Here is an 18,792-nt window from a genome sequence, read left to right on the forward strand (position 1 = left end):
CAATCAACTGCCATAAACGTACATTGGAAACGTTTATATGCGAATATTAATTAAAATTATTAATTGAGTAAGGCATTCAAATTGTTGTAATTATTTAAAACTGAAAAATAAACTAATTTCAATCCAGTCATAGAATCCAAGCTGCCGCCTATCTGGCAGCGTCGTCGGCAGCTGAAACAGCTGACATCTGTTGAAATTAGTGAAAGAGACAGGCAGAAAGAATAGAAAGAAATTTGGGACGCTTGTTTTCTCAAGCGGCTTTATTAAATTTCTAATCCCAGCAAAAGGTGGAAATGCTGCCATCCACGGGTCTCTTTAAGGGCTTCGTGTGCCCTTACTTTGACGGCCAGGATGCGGCGTCCTGCAAGCGTCCCTTTTGCCACTTTAAGCATGCTCGCAAAGGTGAGAGAATTATGCCCAGTTAATTTCACAAGAAATTCTATCCACTTTCGGTTTATAGACGAATTGGAGGCCGCTCCACCTGCGGAACCTCCTTCCGTGCCCAAGTACACGCCGGCACCCAAGCTGCTCTCCCTTCCACTGCCCCAGATCACGCTATGTGCGCCCCGGAAGAAGTCCAATCTGGAGTACCACCCGGAGAAGCCGGCACTTGACGCATCGCCGGCGAAAAAGAAGCAGGAGGCGTCCGTGGACAGTGCTCCCAAATATGTGCCCGGCCAGCCATCTGCTACAAATGGTGAAGATTATGACGATTGGCAGTCGGTACTCGAAAAGGAAATTGATGAGCAGATGCAGGTGGAGATTGAGGAGCAAGTCCAGAATAACGACGAAGAAGAGAAGATTGATACGGTGGCTGAAAACAAGGAGGACGAGGAGAATGAGCAACTGACGGATCCTAGGGATAGCCACAAAAAGGAACGAAAGTCCAGCAAAGAGCGAGAAAAGGATATAGAAAAGAAGAAGATCAGAGAGCTGGAAAAGGATCGGGACCGGGATCGGGATCGGGACCGGGAACGTGAAAAAGACAAAGATAAGAGCAAGGATAGAAACAGAGAGAAGGAAAAAAAGGAAAGAGATAAGCGAAAGTCCTCGCACAGCGACAAGGAGCGCTCCAAGGAGGGGAATACGTCGAGCTCAAGTTCCTCTAAGCACAAGTCTTCATCATCTAGCTCGTCTTCTAGCAAAAAGTCATCCAGCAGCGATAAGCACCGCGACGAGAAAAGTTCCAGTAGCAGGCACAAGAGCAGTTCCTCATCATCCGCCTCGAAGAGTCATCATCACAAATCTAGTTCCTCGAGTTCACAGTCCAAATCTAAGAGGAGTTCATCATCCAGCAAAAGCACTAGCACTTCGAAGAGCGAAACGGAGGCGGATAAGGAGACTGAAGCAGCTGCACTGACAACGGCAGAACCGATGGATGATCTGGATGACATGGACTTTGATTTTGAAGCAGACACCTCGGAAGGAGAAATTGTACGCCAGTGTGAAATGATTTTTGACGAGATGGAAAAGAAATTTGCGCAGATGCACAAGGACGAAAGCGGAGACGCCAATACGGAGAGTTCTCGCAAGCGCAAAGCTCCTTCTCCGGACATTGATACCTTCACCGAGGCGGCCACAGCGGCTCTGCAGAAGCGCCGGGTGGCCCACGAGAATGCTGACAAGATCAAGCCACATTTGGCTCCTTCGGTGGCGATGCACAAACCCAATCACGTCCGTAATGCCATGCAGGCGATCTTCAACCGCCGAGCGGAGCTGCGGCGCCAGGAGAAGCTGAAAGCCGAAGCCTCAGCGGAGCAGATACGTCAGGCACAGGAGCGGGTGCGCCAAGCGCAGGAGGAGCTCCGTCAGGCCAAGGTCAACTCCAACCTGACGCCCCTTATTTCGCGAAGTGCTCTGACCCCACCAGTGCGTTCAGGTGAGCATACCACATTGGAATATATAATAATTCAAATTCATATAAATTTGTTTACCAGCTCGCAGCATAGCACCTGTGGCCAACATTGTGGCCATCGCTCGGGCGAAAAAAAAGATCGAGGAGCTGCAGGCCGAGAAGAAGCCAGCCTTTACGCCTGCACAATCCTTCAAGGGCGCCGGCCGTGTGGCTCACAAGCCCTCTGCTGCGCTAGACAAAGCGGCTCCTGTGTCCAACGCAGAGAAGCCAACCGTCCTAGATCCCAGCAGCTCCAAGATATCTTATAACGTGCGCATTCAGTATTATGAGATGATGGTAAGGCACTGCACCGTCATCTATCCGCAGCTGCCAGATGCCTGGGAGCGCGCCCAGGTGGAGGAGTTGGCCGTCTTCAAGAAGTGCAACACGCCCGCCATCTACAAGAACAGCTGCATGCTGGCGATTAACAAGCTCCGCAAGGAGGCCTTAGAGGCGGGAAACAAGCCGAGCGTGGCCTGCAAGACGGTGTCGCACGAGATGATGCTGGGCGGCAAGCGGGCGCTCACCACATCCTGGAGCGTAGAGAAAAAGGGGTGGGTTTGTATACTAAACTATAGTTATTGTCTGTATGCACATTATAAGATGAAATTCGCTTAATTGTAAATACTGCCACTAGCCACAAGCATAAACATAAACATAAACATAATTTCTCCTTATGACTTCACATTTCTTCCTGGAAGTCATGAATGTTAACTTTTATGACATTTGCACGTATTTCTAACATCTCAATTGCATATAAAAAGTTTTTAATATCTTTACCCTAACAAACATTTAACATATATCTGTTGCAGAAAACTGAGCTCCTTGGGCAACGGCGAACCTTTCGATGCTTTAGACCCTGAGAAAGCTTACCAAATGGTCTTCGATCTTCGCCTGACGGAAGAGCAGCTGGTGGAGAACGGTTATCCGCGTCCGGGCGATAAGCGCGGATCCGCAGTGATACGCGCCTGCCGCCCCAACCGTCGTCCCAACGAGAAGGAGCGCTACTGTTCCCGCTGCGGCAAGGTATTCAGCTTGGACATATACGAGCACCAGGGCTATGACATGTGCAACTACCATCCGAAAAGCACGGGATATCGACGAGGATTCACGGACCACCAGCATCGCTGCTGCCAGCAGCCGGCGGGCACTCCGGGCTGCACCTATGCCAACTACCATGTCAGCGACTATTACGATCCGGAAAAGCTCACCTGCTTCGTGAAGACGATCGAACGGGGTGAAGACTTTGTGCCCACCAAGAAGGACATATATGCACTGGATTGTGAGATGTGCTACACCACACACGGAATAGAGTTAACCCGCGTTACGGTGGTGGACATAAATGGACGCAGCGTTTACGATGCTCTGGTCAAGCCGGACAACCAGATTGTGGACTACAATACGACGTGGGTGAATGTGGCATTTCGGTTGTTTCGTATTAATCTGCAATGCTCTTACTTCAGCTACTCGGGCATCACGGAGGCGATGCTCTCCAATGAGACGCGTACCATACGCGACGTTCAGGCGGTGCTGATGTCCATGTTCCATGCCAAAACCGTGCTCGTTGGCCACAGCCTGGAGAGCGATCTGAAGGCACTCAAACTCATTCACGACGTTGTGGTGGACACGTCGGTGCTGTTTCCCCACAAGATGGGACCGCCAAAGAAGCGAGCTCTGAAGACACTGTGCATCGAAAACCTAAAGCGGATTATACAGGAGAGTGGTGAGTGTGTCTAGTCTTTTACTTTTTTGCTTGGCGTAAGAAGTTTATTGTAATTATTACATTTCTTTCCTCTACAGAGGCTGGCCACGACAGTGCCGAGGATGCCGAGGTGTGCATTCAGCTCATCAAGTACTATCTGCGCAACAAAATCAGTTGAGCTGCATTACGCACCATCGTAAGCATTCAGTTCAAAAGCATTAAGTACATCTGTTAATATGTATATCATGCCCATCAGAAATCAAAGCCTTAGCCCTAAACCTAACCATATATATATGTAAAATCAAACTGTATTAATATATCACAATGCGATGACAGCGAAAAATAAGTAAAGATTGCTTTAAATGCCAATTTAAAGTGATTGAAGCGTGGCACATGGAACTTAAAGAACTCTGGAAAGTATGCTACGGATTTGGCGAGTCCTTTCAAGAATTTCTTACCCCGGGCCTTCAACCAGGTGGTGTATTTGTCCATTTTTCTCTATTTTTGCCTTGCCCATTTTTCCTTGCGTTTTTTCCATTCTCTTCACTATCGATAACAATTCAATGAAAAGCAATTGGAAAGTTTTGTAAAGTTTTTTACCTGCCACCGCGTTACAAACTGTAATTGCAAGTTTCGTGCCTGACGCACATCACAGAATATTCGCCGCTGCCCTCGTCCCGCCCACCAGTTGGCCGCCTTGTTTTTGTTGTTATTATTTAAATGTAATTTTAATCAGATTGCGGCGATACTTTATATTTTTCAATTATACTCGGCCTCGTCTGCTGGCCGTGGGCACCATCTGGATATTCAACTTCTTGTTGCTTCTCGCTGGCGCATGATTTTTCAATTTTAACGTTTTATAATTTTCCGTTCTGTGCGCTCCGGTAAAAGTTTGGCTTATTGAGAATGCAGCCAAAGTTCCAGCACTTAATTCGGCATAATTGTTGCCCCCGGACAGCAGCTTCACCGAATGAAAGGAGGTGCCATAGGCATTGAGTGGGATCCCAAGCCCCAATCCTTGCGGGAAATGGCTGATGGCGACACGTGTTTATCTATTGAGCTGGCACAACACAACCTAACGAAAAGTAAATAATATTAGTGCTACTTGGCAATGACAATGTGCATATGTGGCCCAGTATGAGGAGCAGGCCCAACGGCCGCAGGAGCACACACAAACCAGGATGCGGAAGTGCTGCTTGAGGCTTAGCAGTAGAGCTGGAATCACAGCTGCACTGGGAAAAAAAAGTTCTAAGCAAGTTCCTTGAAAAGATAATAATAATAATTAGATAATTATTTTAATATATAACAAAATGTAATATTCCAGATTTCTCTAACAAGCATTTAACTAAATAATACAATTATTTTATCTGTACTTTTTACTTTCCGTGCAGCAGGAGAAGGCGACATGAGTGGAGCCAGTGGGCAAAGCAAACACTGGGCCAAATACAAACACAAATAAAAAGCCAAAAACCAAGGGGTAGTCGCTGGAGTGGGCTTACTCCTTACTCCTGCTCCTGTAAAGGAGGAGATGGCTGGGTCCTGCTTGACTTGTCACACATTGTTGTTGGGCGCCCGGCCTGGTCGGAAGTTTACTTAAGACCGTCGAAATAGAGGCATTAAGATCTTTAGAGTTAATCCCTTGAGCAAATGCTGTGTGGTCGCGGCGACATCAGTGTGGTGCGTGTGGTGTGCGCTCAAATGGGCGGAAGGATGGGTCGTCGCACAACCTGGTCTAGTTGTAGTTAAGGCATTAAAAAAAGGCTTAAGAGCTTGCCGAGCCTTTTGGTGGCCCTAAGCACACGTCTATTGGCCCAGCCCAGTATGAATATTTCATTTCCGCCTGATGACAACATGCATGCGTTGGCTAAGTGCTTTAAACATTTAGCCTAATGCCCCGACCCTTTTAATTTTCTCCGGCTGCGTCACGTATTTACGCAAATTGCGCATACGCCGCATTGGCCGCATTGGTCGCATTGTCCGCTTGCAGAAATATTACGACGAACCTTGGAATTGTTTCGCGTTTCGGGAGAGTGCGGCTCCTAAGCCTGCAGCGCATCTGGCCTGGCCCAAAAACCTTTTTACAACTTTTCTGGAGCCAAACAAAAAAAAACTGCTAAGCTTTTTGGGGTGCCGCCCAGCCCAATCCAAACAAGGTGGGCTAAGAGAAAAATGCGACCGTGGGCGGACCGAAGGATAAATAAAGTAAAGAAAACCGGCTAAAGCAATGCCGTGGGCCAAAAGCCAGATGAAGGCAAAGCTGGCGGTAAACGCAAAATAAAGTCATCACAAACATATTAGCAGCTAAAAACACCTGAGCAAATAGATTTATATGCACGATAAAGCACAGAGTAATTTCCCCTAGATCCTGTCAACCGCCTCCCACCAACCTGGCCACGCCCACCAGGCCACCACCAGACCAGCCGCCCACATGCCTGTTGCCTAAGCCGCAAAGTAGCTGGCAGGCAGCAAGATAACATCACTTTATTGTAAGAAAGTTAAAACACAAAAATGCAAGCCAGTAGTCGTAGTCCCAGCTGAGTGTGTGTGGAGTGTTCGAGGAGGCCACTAAAAAAATAACCAAAAACTCCACCCATCCGATGGCGAAATTTCTGGCTGCGATGGCAGAGGAGCAACAAAAGCCGTGGCAAAACTTCTCAATGCCGTTTGCCGCTGTTTTACGAGCCATTTCCGTTTTTGGGGAGGCGGAGGCTGCTCTTCCGCTTCCCCTAGGTGTGAAATTATAAAATTTGTAGCATAATTCTAGGCCGGCGAACAAGTGGAGCACGCGTGCGTCCACGTTGTAAATACATAAGTTCATCGGGGTCGCAGTTGTAGTTTCGCCATATAAATATATATATGTATATACGTAGTCTGAACCCCTGGAAGTCGGCCAGTTTATGGTTATGGCAAGTGCACGCCAGGACACACACGTAGCGCTTTTATTTCGTACTTAGCAGGACATTTTCGTGCACTTGCCCGGAGCGGAATTACTTGCGCGTAGAGCTCGCGAATCGGGACAAAGGTTGACTGTATCACAGTTAAAGTAGCTTTCAACTTTCTCTGTAGTAATTTGTAGTTTTAAGGCATTTTTTAGGTCACTTATGGATTGATGGATTTTACACTATTACCATTACTTCGAATATGGAATTAGTAGCATATTCTCTATTTTCGGAGCTGGTCAAACTTGGATCATGTGTGGATTCCCATTCAAGCCGCCATTCAAAAGCTATTTCCCCAATGATTTGCCGAGTGCATGTGAGATTCGTTAGCGCTTCCTCTTTTCTGCTTTCTTGGCCAACAACTTTGGGAACGCTGATGGGTGATGGGTGGGTAAATGGTAGGTGGTGGGTTGGAAGGTCGACCCAGGCCTTTAGCAGAATGCTTGACAAATAATTAGGGGAAAAACTATTAAGTTGTCGCCCGTACTTTCGCCCACGCTGGCATACATGACTGATGGCGTCCAGTGAAGGATGCCGAGGAGGACTCAAATTGACATTGCTCAACATGCCAGTCAAGTTGGCGACCAAAGTTCAGGCAAAAACGGCAAAGATTTGTCGCGGCCGGCAACTAAAAAAGTTAATTGCAGTTAATGACGACATTAATCACAAGAAAATGAAGCCGGGCGCAATGACAATAAGCACAAAGCGACAAATGAAGAGCCAACTTGAAGCGTCCGTTGCCGAGGCTGCTGCACTGAGATAAATGGGGTTGAACTTACAAAAATAATATAGGAAAATCTTCATTTAATATTTCTGGAAACTTAAATAACTTTCAAACTAAAAAATGATTGTTGTAATGGTAACCATTTTTATGGAACCTACCCACCTACCTTTTTCGAGCAGTGTGATGATGCTGACGCTGCTTCTGCTGCTGTTTTCTGTTGCTGATGCTGCGTGTTGCAGGCGAGTCCAGCAGCCAGACGTCTATTAACACCGATCCTTTGGACCCTCGACTCCGCACAAAGCCGGCAAGACAATGGCAGTGGGAAAGTTGCGTCAGCTCCTGCTCCGGCTCCAGCTCCAGCTTCGGCTCCAGACTCTCGAGAGCGGAGCGCAACAAGCGGCAACAGGAAGCGAGCGCGTAGTAGGAAAAGCAATTTTACTGCGAGTTTCCTCAAGACAAATAAGTCTGCTGGATCAAAAAGGACTTTCAGGGCCGGGGCACAATAGAAATGAATTATAAGCGACAAGCGGGCGCGGAAGTGGGTGCTTAAGGAGCGGGTGGTGGTGGGTCCTTTTGGGGGATGCTATACGGTATATGGCACACCATACCAAGATGGGTGGCAGTGTCAGCGATAATAATGAAGTAGCATGACTGATGATGCCGCCTTAGTGCAGCCTGGAAAAAGAACAACTTCGGCGCGGTCCATTGCGATTAGGCGGCAATAAAGACAGCGACAAGCCAGTAAAATGTTTTCCATTGTTTTCCCTTTTCGCCGCTTTTGTTTTTCGCAGCTTTTGTGTATTTATTGCTGTATTGTTGTTGCTGCTCCTCGCTGCTCGCTATATGGAAATCAAAGTGGCTGCGTTTATATAATGAAAATGAGCTCGGCAAACGCTTTTCTTAGTTGGCATTAATTAAGCCAGATTCCGGGCCAACTTTCAATGATTGCGCTGACGTGGCGATGACATTGGTCGTTGGTGTGCTGAAGCTGGTGGCCCCATCCTCTCGAGCGTCGCTGGTCAGGTAAATGAGCTGCACGTTCGCCAGCACTTGACGCACGACCGCACAATTTTGCCCAGCAGCCAGGGATCTGCAGCTGCGCCAGGCCCTTTGGATTGGTGGTGTCAAAACAAAGGAGCTTGCGGAATTTATGCAACATGAGCATCTATAACTTATCCAATTAAAACTCAATAAACGCCGCCTGCCGGAGCCGGGCAAATAAATGAAGATGCCAAGCCACCCAGCCAGCCAGCCAGTCATCCAGTGCCAACTCGAGGCCAGGAACTTCCACATCCACTTCCACTTCCACCACTACTGCCGCCACTGCCACTTCCGCTCGGTTCAATAGCATCCAATCCTGCCCACATCTCCTCCTGGCTTAACACAGCGATTACAAGTGCCTTCAGCTTGTAATCCACTTTCGGAAATGCACCGCACATACACCCAGATCCCCCCGAGCGATTCAGTGCCGCCAGGAAGGAGGCCCGGAGTGACAGACACAAATTGAAGATGACAAAATGTCTAAACAAGTGAGTGGGAGTTCGGCTGTAAGCCAGTATGTGTGCGTCCCTGTGTGTGTGTGTGTGGGGCGTGGCATATCTAGCGGAATAATCAATAAATTACACACCTGTCTGGCCACAGCAAATTTATATATCTCCCCGCATTGGCAGAGTTATGGCCATGACGTGGGGGAAAGGATCCACAAGGAGCTGGCCAAGACTGGAGCAGTGCATAGAAATATTTTTCACAGAGATTCCAGCGAGCGTCGGCGGCATTCCGCAGGTGCCGTCTCCGCCAGATGCCAAGGAGCGGTCCTCCTTTTCTGGCCTGCCCTGTCCTGTCCTCCTGGCCCATTGGATAGCGCCGTCCGAGTCAAAGTCCTTTGCAGGATAATGGCAGGTGTGAAGGGAAGAGGTCTTAGCTGCACTGAGAAAAAGGAAGTTTACTTCTGTTTTGCTATTTATTTAGTATACAAACCTAATGAGTTTGTTTGGGCTTAATAAAGGCACTTCATTTATGACAAACTTTATTATAATAACACACACTTGTGTGTTTATCTCTTCAGCACACAAGCATTTGGAGTGCAGTTTGTTTATCGATGTGGCCAATGATCCACTGAATATTAAGTCATAACATGTGTTTGTTTGCATTTCTGGCAGTGCACTTATTCCGCTTGTGCCTTAATATTTCACGCTAGCTGGGTTTTCGATTGTGTTCGTCTTGGACTTGGACTTGCCGTGGGCTTACCTCTGTACTTGTCTGGTAATTGCTCTGCCCAAGGGCTGGACTAGGGCTTCGCTGGCCAGGAATTCCGCAGGACGAGCGGAATATGAGGGGGTTCAGGAGGTTCAGAGGTGGCAGGAGCTGGATTGCTGCTGGCCAGGACTGAGTGAGTAAGTATTTGTGCGTGCCACACTGACAGGCAGCAATGCGAGGCGGCACTGAATTTTTGATTTATGTGCCTTACTTATGCTTTTACTTAGTTGTCTGCGGCGAGTTCGCCCGCCTGCCCCCACTCCAGACTGCCGAGTCTTATGGACGAGCCACCAAATTGATGCTAAGTGCTTGGGTGCGCGTGCGAAATGGGTTGGCATGGCCTCCATGAGCAGCACCAGGAGCTGCAGCCGGAGGTGAAGCGCCTGCCCACACGAGACTTTCACACACAATTCGGAGGAGCGGAGCAACACACTCTCCCGTTCGCTCGCACACATTTACGCATATTAAATACCATCCTTGGAGAGTCATCAGCATTCCTCGAGCGGTTTTTATTTCCGTTTTCATTAGTTGCTTTTTACACAAGCGACACTCACCCACACACACGCAAGCGTAATAGCATTAATGTCTCGTTTACTTCTTCCCAGGACTCCCACTGCACGTGTGTGTGTGTGCGTGTGTGTTATGTCAATGGCAGCCATTTCTATGTTTGCTCACGTATTCAGCTGTTGACATTCCACTGCACTGAAGAGCTATAGCATCGGACATCGGACTAAGGACAAAGGACACCGGACATCGGGTTATATATCGGGCACTGACCGAGTGAAAAATGAAATGAGAAATTGCCCGCTATAATTTGCAGCATCAACAGGCGATTTCCGCCAGCACTTCACAAAGGATTTTCATTTAACCCCTCGCTGCTAGACAAAGCGCTAATTTTATTTCATTTTCAAGTGAGAACAAAGAGTATTGGGTGGCTTTTGTCAGAAGTATTTACATGGTTAATAATTTTATTATATTTTTTAAATGAGCTATTTGAACGGTATGCAAATAAGTAAACTGTTTCTTGATTGCTTTCAATTAATAAATATAAAGAGGGTTTGTAAAATAGTTAGTCAGTTTTATCAAAAGTTAATTAGAACTATGTATTGTTCTAGTTTATATATATGAATTGTGGTCTCAGGATATATTATGTTACTATGAATTTTTTTTTGAATTTTGCTACTTCTTATATACGAATTGAAATGAAATGGACACCCGCAGTTATGTGCAACCAAGGGTTAATATCCACGGCGGATTTGAACGCTCATGTTTCTCCGGCTTAGCTGCTCCGGATTTGGGCTGGAAAGCGGAATAGGAATAGGATTTTTGGGCGCTAATCAAATCACGTACTTAGCGAAGTAAAATACATGCGCAGAGACCCAGAAGCACGGAGGCCGAAATGAAGGCAGCTCACAAGTGCGCCGCACATTTTGTACACTCCACATTCTGTGGGCTTAATATCAGTGGGTGGCTGGGTGTTTCTCCTAAGGAGGCGCATTAATAGCTTACACTCACACGAGTGTGCGAGTGTGTGTTTCTATGCCACATGTACACACATGCGGAGGAAACTTTGATGGCACAAAGGCAAATTACGAGCGCATTTAAACTGGGGCGCGAGTGCTACTTAAATAACTCATTTAGGGGCCCAGTCCCCAGCGGAGCAGCAGAGAGAGATGGCTGCTGCGGGCGTGAGAGAGAGAGAGAGACCGAGCATGGACTCGCGAGTGTGCGGCCACACAAAATCAACAATAAACTTTGTCATCTCAATTTGCTTATTACCAGCAGGCAGCCGCTGAACTTTCTTATAAATGGCGGGCGATTGCAACATATCGCTGTCCTTGTCCACACAAATGCACTGAACGAAATACCATTTACTGGGTTATCGGATTCAACTGCACTAATGTGATAGCTTAAAAGTTAATAGATACATAGTGAATCTTCTGGATTCCTACCTATTCGGCTTAGAGCGCAAAAGTGAAACCTCTAGCTGTTCTCATTTTGGAAGCAGATGAATAGTTAGTACTCCTTAGTACGCCCCAATTAAAGCTCGCCTTGATGACTAGCTAATATTTATTTGTTTTTCCCTACGTGCAGCCCGGCAAACTTTTCATTCCAGCGGCTTGCCGTGACCAAGACGCGGCGGGGATGGTGCGGCCAATCCCCTTCGAAGAACCGCAAAATGGCAGCGCGAATGGCAGTGAGGTGTGTCCTGTGGCACATCCTTCCTGTGTCGCTGCCATGTCTTGCGGTTAGCTGCACGTCGCAAATTGCAGAATCCATAATTAGTGTCTGTCATGGCGACCCTCGACCCTCGGCCCTCGGCCCTCGGACACCCGTCCTCCAATCATCCAATGCTCGTCGTCCCCCATCGCCCCCTAATGTCGCCACCCACTTCATCACCTCCTCCGTAATCCGCTGAGCATCCGCGAAGGCGCGGCTGAGCTGCACTTGAGTGGCTTTGGCTGCTGCTCTAATTGCAAGTAAATATTTTATGCGGCAAGCCAGTTTTAATTGCCAGCTGAAATAAATACGGAATCATTATAAAATTATTTAAAATGTGTACAGCTGTGCGGCACGGCGTGGGGGTGGGGCGGAGTGTGGGTCTGGCCCACATTTGTAGTGGCAGCAAGTTTTAATGATGCCCCATCCTCCACACTCCCGTGCCACTGCCATCCAAATCCACTTTCACATGCACTCGCGCTGCTCGTTTCTGGGCCGGATAAATGCAAAAATCACGCAAATTATCGAAACATGCGCAAGCACACTCCACAACTCCTGGCGACTTTGCCGCATAAATCTTGCCAAAGTCAAAAAAAAGCATAAAAAACACAAAAAAAGAGAGAACTTTGCCGGCGAACCGACGAACGGCAGCGAAGAAAAAATATTCTATAAATCTTGAGGTAGCAGCGTCCAGGCACAAAGACCAACTTTCCACTGCCGCAAATTGCAAAACTTCAACATTATCGTATGAAGTGCGAACATGGCGCAATCGATTGGAAACTGCAGCAGCAGAAGCAGCAGCCAGTTAAGGCCAGTTTTGAATCAGCAGAGCCACCAAAGAGTCCTGGACTCACAAGGGGAAAAATTATTAGAAATCTAAGAAAATTGAAATTGAAAAATGACCTTTCATGCGACATAAGCTAATAATAATAATGTATTAATTGTGTTGATCTACTCCAATAATAGTTAAATAAAATGGAATAAAATTAAAGTACCTGGACACTGCATTTGATGTTTGCTTTAAGGCCAATAAACTCTTGTTCGATTGAATTGGAAGTTTAGAGCAGCACTTGCGGCTCAAGTGCTTGCTGATTCACTAAGACATGTCGTAAACTTTAATGGGCTTTGGCAATCGACCTAATTACCGAACACATCGCATGGATATCGATGTCACGTCATCTTCCCGGCCAAATGAGCCGTGCGATGGCCAACTCGATGCCGTTGACTTTCATTACCCTCGCCTCCTTGGATTTCCGGCACTGTCTGATTCATTGTTTTCCCAGATCGGCGGGGATTTGACTGAAATTATGGCGAGCGGGGCGGCGAAAAGTTTTTCGCAAACTGCCAAATGCAATTTACTTGATAGGATCAAAATCTTTGGGCCTTCCCCAGCTCCCATCTACGACTATATCTCGGTCTCTGACTTCGTCCTGTCATCGTTCTTTCTTGCACTTATTCTCCTTGCTCCTGCCGGCTGCATGCTGCATGTAAAGCGACTTGCTGGCTGGGGGAATTTTACGATTTAAATCCGATTTACGGCGCTAATTCGTTGTGGCAATGGAAGTGGCAGTGGCAGTGGCTGTGGCAGCCAGGGCCAGTCGCCGCCGCAGCCACAGCCAGGCAATCGAATGGGTCAGGGCACATCCTTCGGATGCGGCGGCTGTCTGCCTGCCTTATAAACCATAGCATACTTTTCAGCATCATTTGATTCCGAGCGCATTTATCATAATGGCGGTCGGTGGCAAACGTTGGTGGCTCCACGAATCTGCGGCCGCACAATGGCAGCGAATGCAATTTTACGCTGAAAAGTTCCCAATCAGATTTGAATGGAACTTCGAGCGGTTCAATTATTTGTTTTGGGCATTAGTTCAATTGCCGTAGATCCGATTTCGCAGGACAATTAAGGCTTAACACCACAGAGACTGATTCGGCAGTTCTTTTTTTAATTGTTTAATTATTTTGTGTAATCATTAAGGGGCTTAGTACATACAATTTTAACTATTTACCCAACGCCTACCTAGTCCGTTTCAATCTTTTTAAAACTATTTCGCTATTTAACTTAAATTTGGCACATGCGGAGTGGTCAGTACTTTTTCTAAGCTCACCAAGAGTAATCTATTAAGAATATATGCATTACGGCATAGGTAGGAAATATAATTTAAATTCCAGGGATTTCGCACCACTTTAAATTGACTTCCATTGTGCGGCACACGCCATTGTGGCCTGGATGGGACCTCATTTTCCATTCTTCTTGCCGGCAAACCAACCAGCCAGCCAGTCTTCTTTCCTTCCACGGCTCTTCTCTTCCCGGTCTGATAATCTTTTTGATTTCCCAACTATTTCTAATGCGATTGCTGCCGTGCATTATGGCCGGGCCAACAATTGGTTTTTGTGGAGCGCCTCGCACTCGTTGTCCCCATCTCGTGCCACCTTATTGGGTTATTCTGCTGCCTTCGCCCGTCTGCGCGCCTCGAGTGCACTCGTCGGTGCTTGAGCTCCTCATCTATGTGCTCCGCTGCCACTAACAGAGCCACAACCACATCCACGTCCGCATCCGCATTCGCATCCTTCGGGCCATCCTCAGTCTGTGTCTCAGCCAGCGGGATTGTCAATGGCAATGCAAGCCTGCTTATAATGGTAGGCAAATTTTGTTATCAGCAAAGCGGCAACTGCTTTTAATGCGAGTGTCTTGTGAGCTAACCACCTACCTCAATTTCGATTTCCCTACACCGCAGAAAAGTACAGGTTGGTGAATAAGCTGGCAAGGACCTTCCCAAAGGAGTCGCTAGCAAAAACTCGTTGAGAATTTTGTCTAGTATTGATAGCCCCCATTATAGGATAATATTATGATATAATTTCTTACTGTGCAGCCATCATTCGCCGCGATTTGAATGTGCGATTATTCAACACTAATGGCTTGATAAATGTGATTTTGAAATTGAGCTGCTGCCGAGCGTTTAATTGAATAAGCACGATGTCAGCTATCAGCGCCCACATATCGTGTGCCGCCCACAGCCAAACCTGCACTTACTTGAGGACAAGGATTAGGGGTCCCAGAGCCAACTAATTGGCAACTAATTGCGAGTGTGGTAATATGGGAATTCCGTGTATAGGCAGTAAACAGGACGAGTGTGAAGGTCAGTACAGTACTCAGCCGCCTTCTCTGTGATTTATGGCCTCCATTGCTGCGGTTGTGCCTTTGTGGCTGACAGCAAACTAAGTGCGAATCATTTAGGAACTGTCCCGGAATTGTGGGTCGAGCGGGGCCACACAGCAGTTGTGGCAGCAGAAGTCAGGGCAAACTTTTAATAATAATTTGCAAATAAATTACAAGCGAGTTGGCGGCCATTAGGGGGAACCAATTGCTCTGCTGCCGCCGCTGTACATTAAGAACTCATTGGCATAAATTGCAATTTAATGTCTGCTCGCTGTGGCCTCCACAACATCATCTTGCTCTTGTTGAATTCATTTTAAACTTGCCAGCCGCCATTGCCAAATAGTTGAAGCGTATTTATTGTTTCCCCTTCCCGGCGCTCCATTCATTGTTGCCGTTCCTTTGAAGCGTACACTGAAACATAATTGCCAGGAGTCACTAAGCCAGAGATCTGTATAAAAGTAAATCTTTCGTTTTAAAGTCTTTAAGATTGCCACACATTCCCCCTTGTTGTCATCGCATTAATACAATACAAGCCGTTACTTAATCATACCAATTAATTATTTCAGTGTATTGCCACTGCCACAATGGCCACAATTCACACGGCGTCAGGAGATGGGGCGGTGAATCGGAGGACCGGAGGACCGGCAGCCGCTATCAGCTGGTGCTGCATTACGCATACGCCCCATTGGCAAGCAGACACCATAGCGCAGTTCGCCGAATGCCGGCATTTTATAGCTTCGCACTTGTGTGTTTATGGATTCGCACCTTAATTTGCCTGTTGTCTGATTTCGCCCGACCTCCATCTGCTCTATACTTCCCCCGGAGGCCACGGTGAATTAATGTGCTTATATTTCAGGGAAATTGTTCGCTGCCGGATCGCTGAATGGCTCATTCCTTCGCCGGTTCGCTCGCCTTTCGGTTTGTCATTTATTCGTGTGGCTCCCTGTTTAAATTCCCTTTGATTGTTCTGCGAGCACTTTAATTAAAGTGCCGGTCCGAGTTAATTACGCTGAGAACGAATGAAAGAGCTGGCTCCGGCAATGGTAATGGTACTGGTACTGGTAAGGTGGTTGGGGGTCAGTTGGTGAAAATATTTCCCGAGTCGTTAATATGGCTGCGTGTCCAAGAGACCACGAGTCCAAGGCTCCAAGAGAAAGCGGGCGAAATTTGTTAAATTCAATGGCGGCAAGTGCATAAAAATGGCAGCCATCCAAGTGCAGTGGTGCGAGTGGGGTAATGAGCGAGTGTCCTGCATCTTAACGCCCATTTTCTACCCGGCACCATAATTGTGTATGTAATTGTAAACGCTGAATTAAACAAGCGTCATTAAAATGTAATTAATTGTAATTTACGTCTCACTGCCCGCACGTCGCAAGGTGTTTCGCAGGTTTTCCTCGCGCCACCATTCTTCTTCCTTTTATTTTCGTTTTTTTTTTGGATTTTTTAAGATCAGTGCGTGCTATAAAAATTGTGAGAGTCAGACAGGCGGGCTTAATGACTTTGCCATGGCCGTGGCACTTTAAGGCCAGCAGATCCTGATTCCGGTTCCCCTAGAGCCGAGATTGGAGGACTGCGTTTCATGCTAATTAATTGAATTGCAATTGATATGAAAAGTTAATTTACATCTGTACTGGTTAATTTGATTAAGGCCACTGCTGGGCCCACGCACGAATCAATTGCGTAATTTATGCCACACCAATGTGTTGGCAAGCGGGGGAAAAACAACGGCAAAATCAACCGCGGGAAAAACAAAAAATTGGCATTGCGTAAATATTGTACCACGCTGCGTATGCGCAATCAATTGAGCGGCAAAACACTTGGCGGAACTCAATTATAATCGTTGTATTCAAGCGGGCGGGGGCGTTATGCCATCAAATGGGATGGATCGGATCGGAATGGAATTGAAAAGAATGGGGAAGGGGGTAAAGGGGGAAAACAGGACATCGCAGGACAGGACAGCCGGCTTAATGAGGGCCGCAGTCTTGGAAATTGATGTGAAAACATTTGCATTTGCATAAATAGCGAGGCGAGTGGAGTGGAGTGGAGTGCAGTGGAGGGAAGCGGAGCAGGCAAACAAAATAATTAAACGCCGGGCTGCGGTGGGCGACCTCAAGAAAAATGGCGCGTTTACATGCAAATTATGCCAACTCTCTCTGGTAGCTCGGCAATAAAATGCGCTATGTGCAACAGCGGCGGGCTGCATAAATATTTACATGTGGCAGTCCTGCCGCTGACATACCGGGTAGCATTTGCATATTTTAATTATAAGTGAGCAGGAGCAGTGGCAACAGCTCCGCCACCAGCACCAGCTCCAGTTGGAGCTGCGGCACATTTGTCATTTTCATAACCAAGTGGAGGAGCAGCCAAAGGAGCTGGCGCCCTGCATTCTTAGCCGCAGTTCAATGAGCAGAGCAATGTCCCTTTGCCTTTGCAAGGACCTTCGATGCCAGGCAACACACTCGCCCATCCACACACACACACACACACACACAGATACACAGATACGTAAGTAACTACGTAAGTGAGTGTGTATACCCCCACTTTATATATACGCCCGTCATTTATCTGTGTTGCGACTTTGATGGCTTTCGGGTCCGAGCATTTTGGCTCGGACGAGCTCTTTGAACCACTCGGATATCCTGCGAGCGAGGTCCTCGCCGCAGCAGAGTATACGAATATCGCTGTGGCATGGCGATAATCTCGTTTAGTTTCCAGTTTTCTATTTAATTTCGCTACAGCTGCTGGCGGAAACTTCACTCCTTTGCTCGCGCTGGCTGCTGTGCTCCTTGGCTCCTTGAAGGATAACGCGTGCAATGACATGGTAGTGCAGGGCGTGCCAGGAGGGACCCCAAGGATTCTCGTATTACTTTCATACTGAGCTGTTACCCCTGCTATTTATTTAGATTTCGTTTTATTCGCTTGCGGGCGCTTTTTTCCCCGCTTCGCGTTAAATTGACTGTGGCTAAGTTGGCAACAGCCAGCAATCCGGCAATCCAGCAATCCGGCAATCCACTCTCGCATCCTGGCACATCCTGCTTAAGCTGCAAACTTTCGCCCAACTTCGCTCGAGAGGAATCTGGGGATCGATCGTCGGAGGCGGGTAATCTTTAAATAGCATTAGAGCTCTCGGCCGGCTTCCAAATACGCCAGTTCAAAAGGTGCAATCAGGCATTTTCATAATCGCATAAAGTATTTTCCAACAATGCCACCTAGTGTATATGTGAAGTATATACTACCATACTGTAGATACTATATATTCGAACAGGCAATCAAAGATTTAGACACACCGGTTTGCAGTTATCAAACAAAAATTGCACAAGCACAATTGAATTTGTTCGCAAAAAGGATTTAACATACCATTCCGGTGCGAGGGACAACAAAACCATTGAAGCGCAACACCAAAGAGGCGAGGGGCGGCGCGGGGCGTGGCATGCAAATAGTGAGGACACGGATGCACGTTATGAGACAGTACTAATGCACAGCGAGAAATCGTACATAATAAAACCTATATATGCAAAAAAATAGTAATATGAAATTCAAAATCAATTTTTTGGTCACATTATGCCATATTCTGTATTATATATTCTATTTATGGGCTAAATATAAATATAATTTCACCATTTTTGTGAACATATTGAATGTGAATGTAGAGGAGAGAGAGTCGAACAAAGCAAAGGCGCTTACTGGAATAGAAGGAGTGGTGGCCAGGAGCTCTTCAAGATGCTCAATATGCTCGGATGGCGTTTGCATTTGGGGAAGACAATGGCCGAGATAAGTGCGGCTGGGAGGGAATCGGAGGAGCTTTCTCAAAGGCAGGACAGGTTCTCGGGGAGCGGAAAGAGCGAAGAGCAGAGTGCGGAGGTAGACACTTCCAGTCAAGCATTCGGTTTCGGGCTACGC

General features: G+C 47.1%; 1 protein-coding gene and 1 long non-coding RNA gene across 2 annotated transcripts; one reads left to right on the forward strand and one right to left on the reverse strand.

Annotated features, from left to right (window-relative positions):
- The first annotated feature begins 127 nt into the window (after positions 1-127).
- On the forward strand, positions 128-3,965 carry LOC6729878 (RNA exonuclease 1 homolog). The gene is made up of 6 exons (XM_016177684.2): positions 128-402; positions 461-1,879; positions 1,938-2,448; positions 2,707-3,300; positions 3,358-3,617; positions 3,695-3,965. The coding sequence occupies exons 1-6, from the start codon at positions 294-296 to the stop codon at positions 3,772-3,774; spliced, it is 2,973 nt and encodes a 990-aa protein (XP_016036641.1). The 5' UTR covers positions 128-293; the 3' UTR covers positions 3,775-3,965.
- A 360-nt stretch (positions 3,966-4,325) lies between these two features.
- On the reverse strand, positions 4,326-9,377 carry LOC27208134. The gene is made up of 3 exons (XR_001600716.3): positions 9,237-9,377; positions 8,887-9,180; positions 4,326-4,671 (listed from the first exon to the last, which is right to left on the reverse strand). It is a non-coding gene; the product is annotated as an uncharacterized LOC27208134 (long non-coding RNA).
- Positions 9,378-18,792: the final 9,415 nt, after the last annotated feature.

The sequence above is a fragment of the Drosophila simulans genome, chromosome 3R (genome assembly GCF_016746395.2).
Source record: "Drosophila simulans strain w501 chromosome 3R, Prin_Dsim_3.1, whole genome shotgun sequence".
In the NCBI taxonomy this organism is placed as follows: Eukaryota; Metazoa; Arthropoda; class Insecta; order Diptera; family Drosophilidae; genus Drosophila; species Drosophila simulans.

Coding starts and splice junctions, on each gene's coding strand:
- LOC6729878 (XM_016177684.2), top strand. CDS start 294: ATGCTGCCATCCACGGGTCTCTTTAAGGGCTTCGTGTGCCCTTACTTT. Junction 2,449..2,706: donor TGGAGCGTAGAGAAAAAGGG/GTGGGTTTGTAT, acceptor TATCTGTTGCAG/AAAACTGAGCTCCTTGGGCA. Junction 3,618..3,694: donor GCGGATTATACAGGAGAGTG/GTGAGTGTGTCT, acceptor TTTCCTCTACAG/AGGCTGGCCACGACAGTGCC.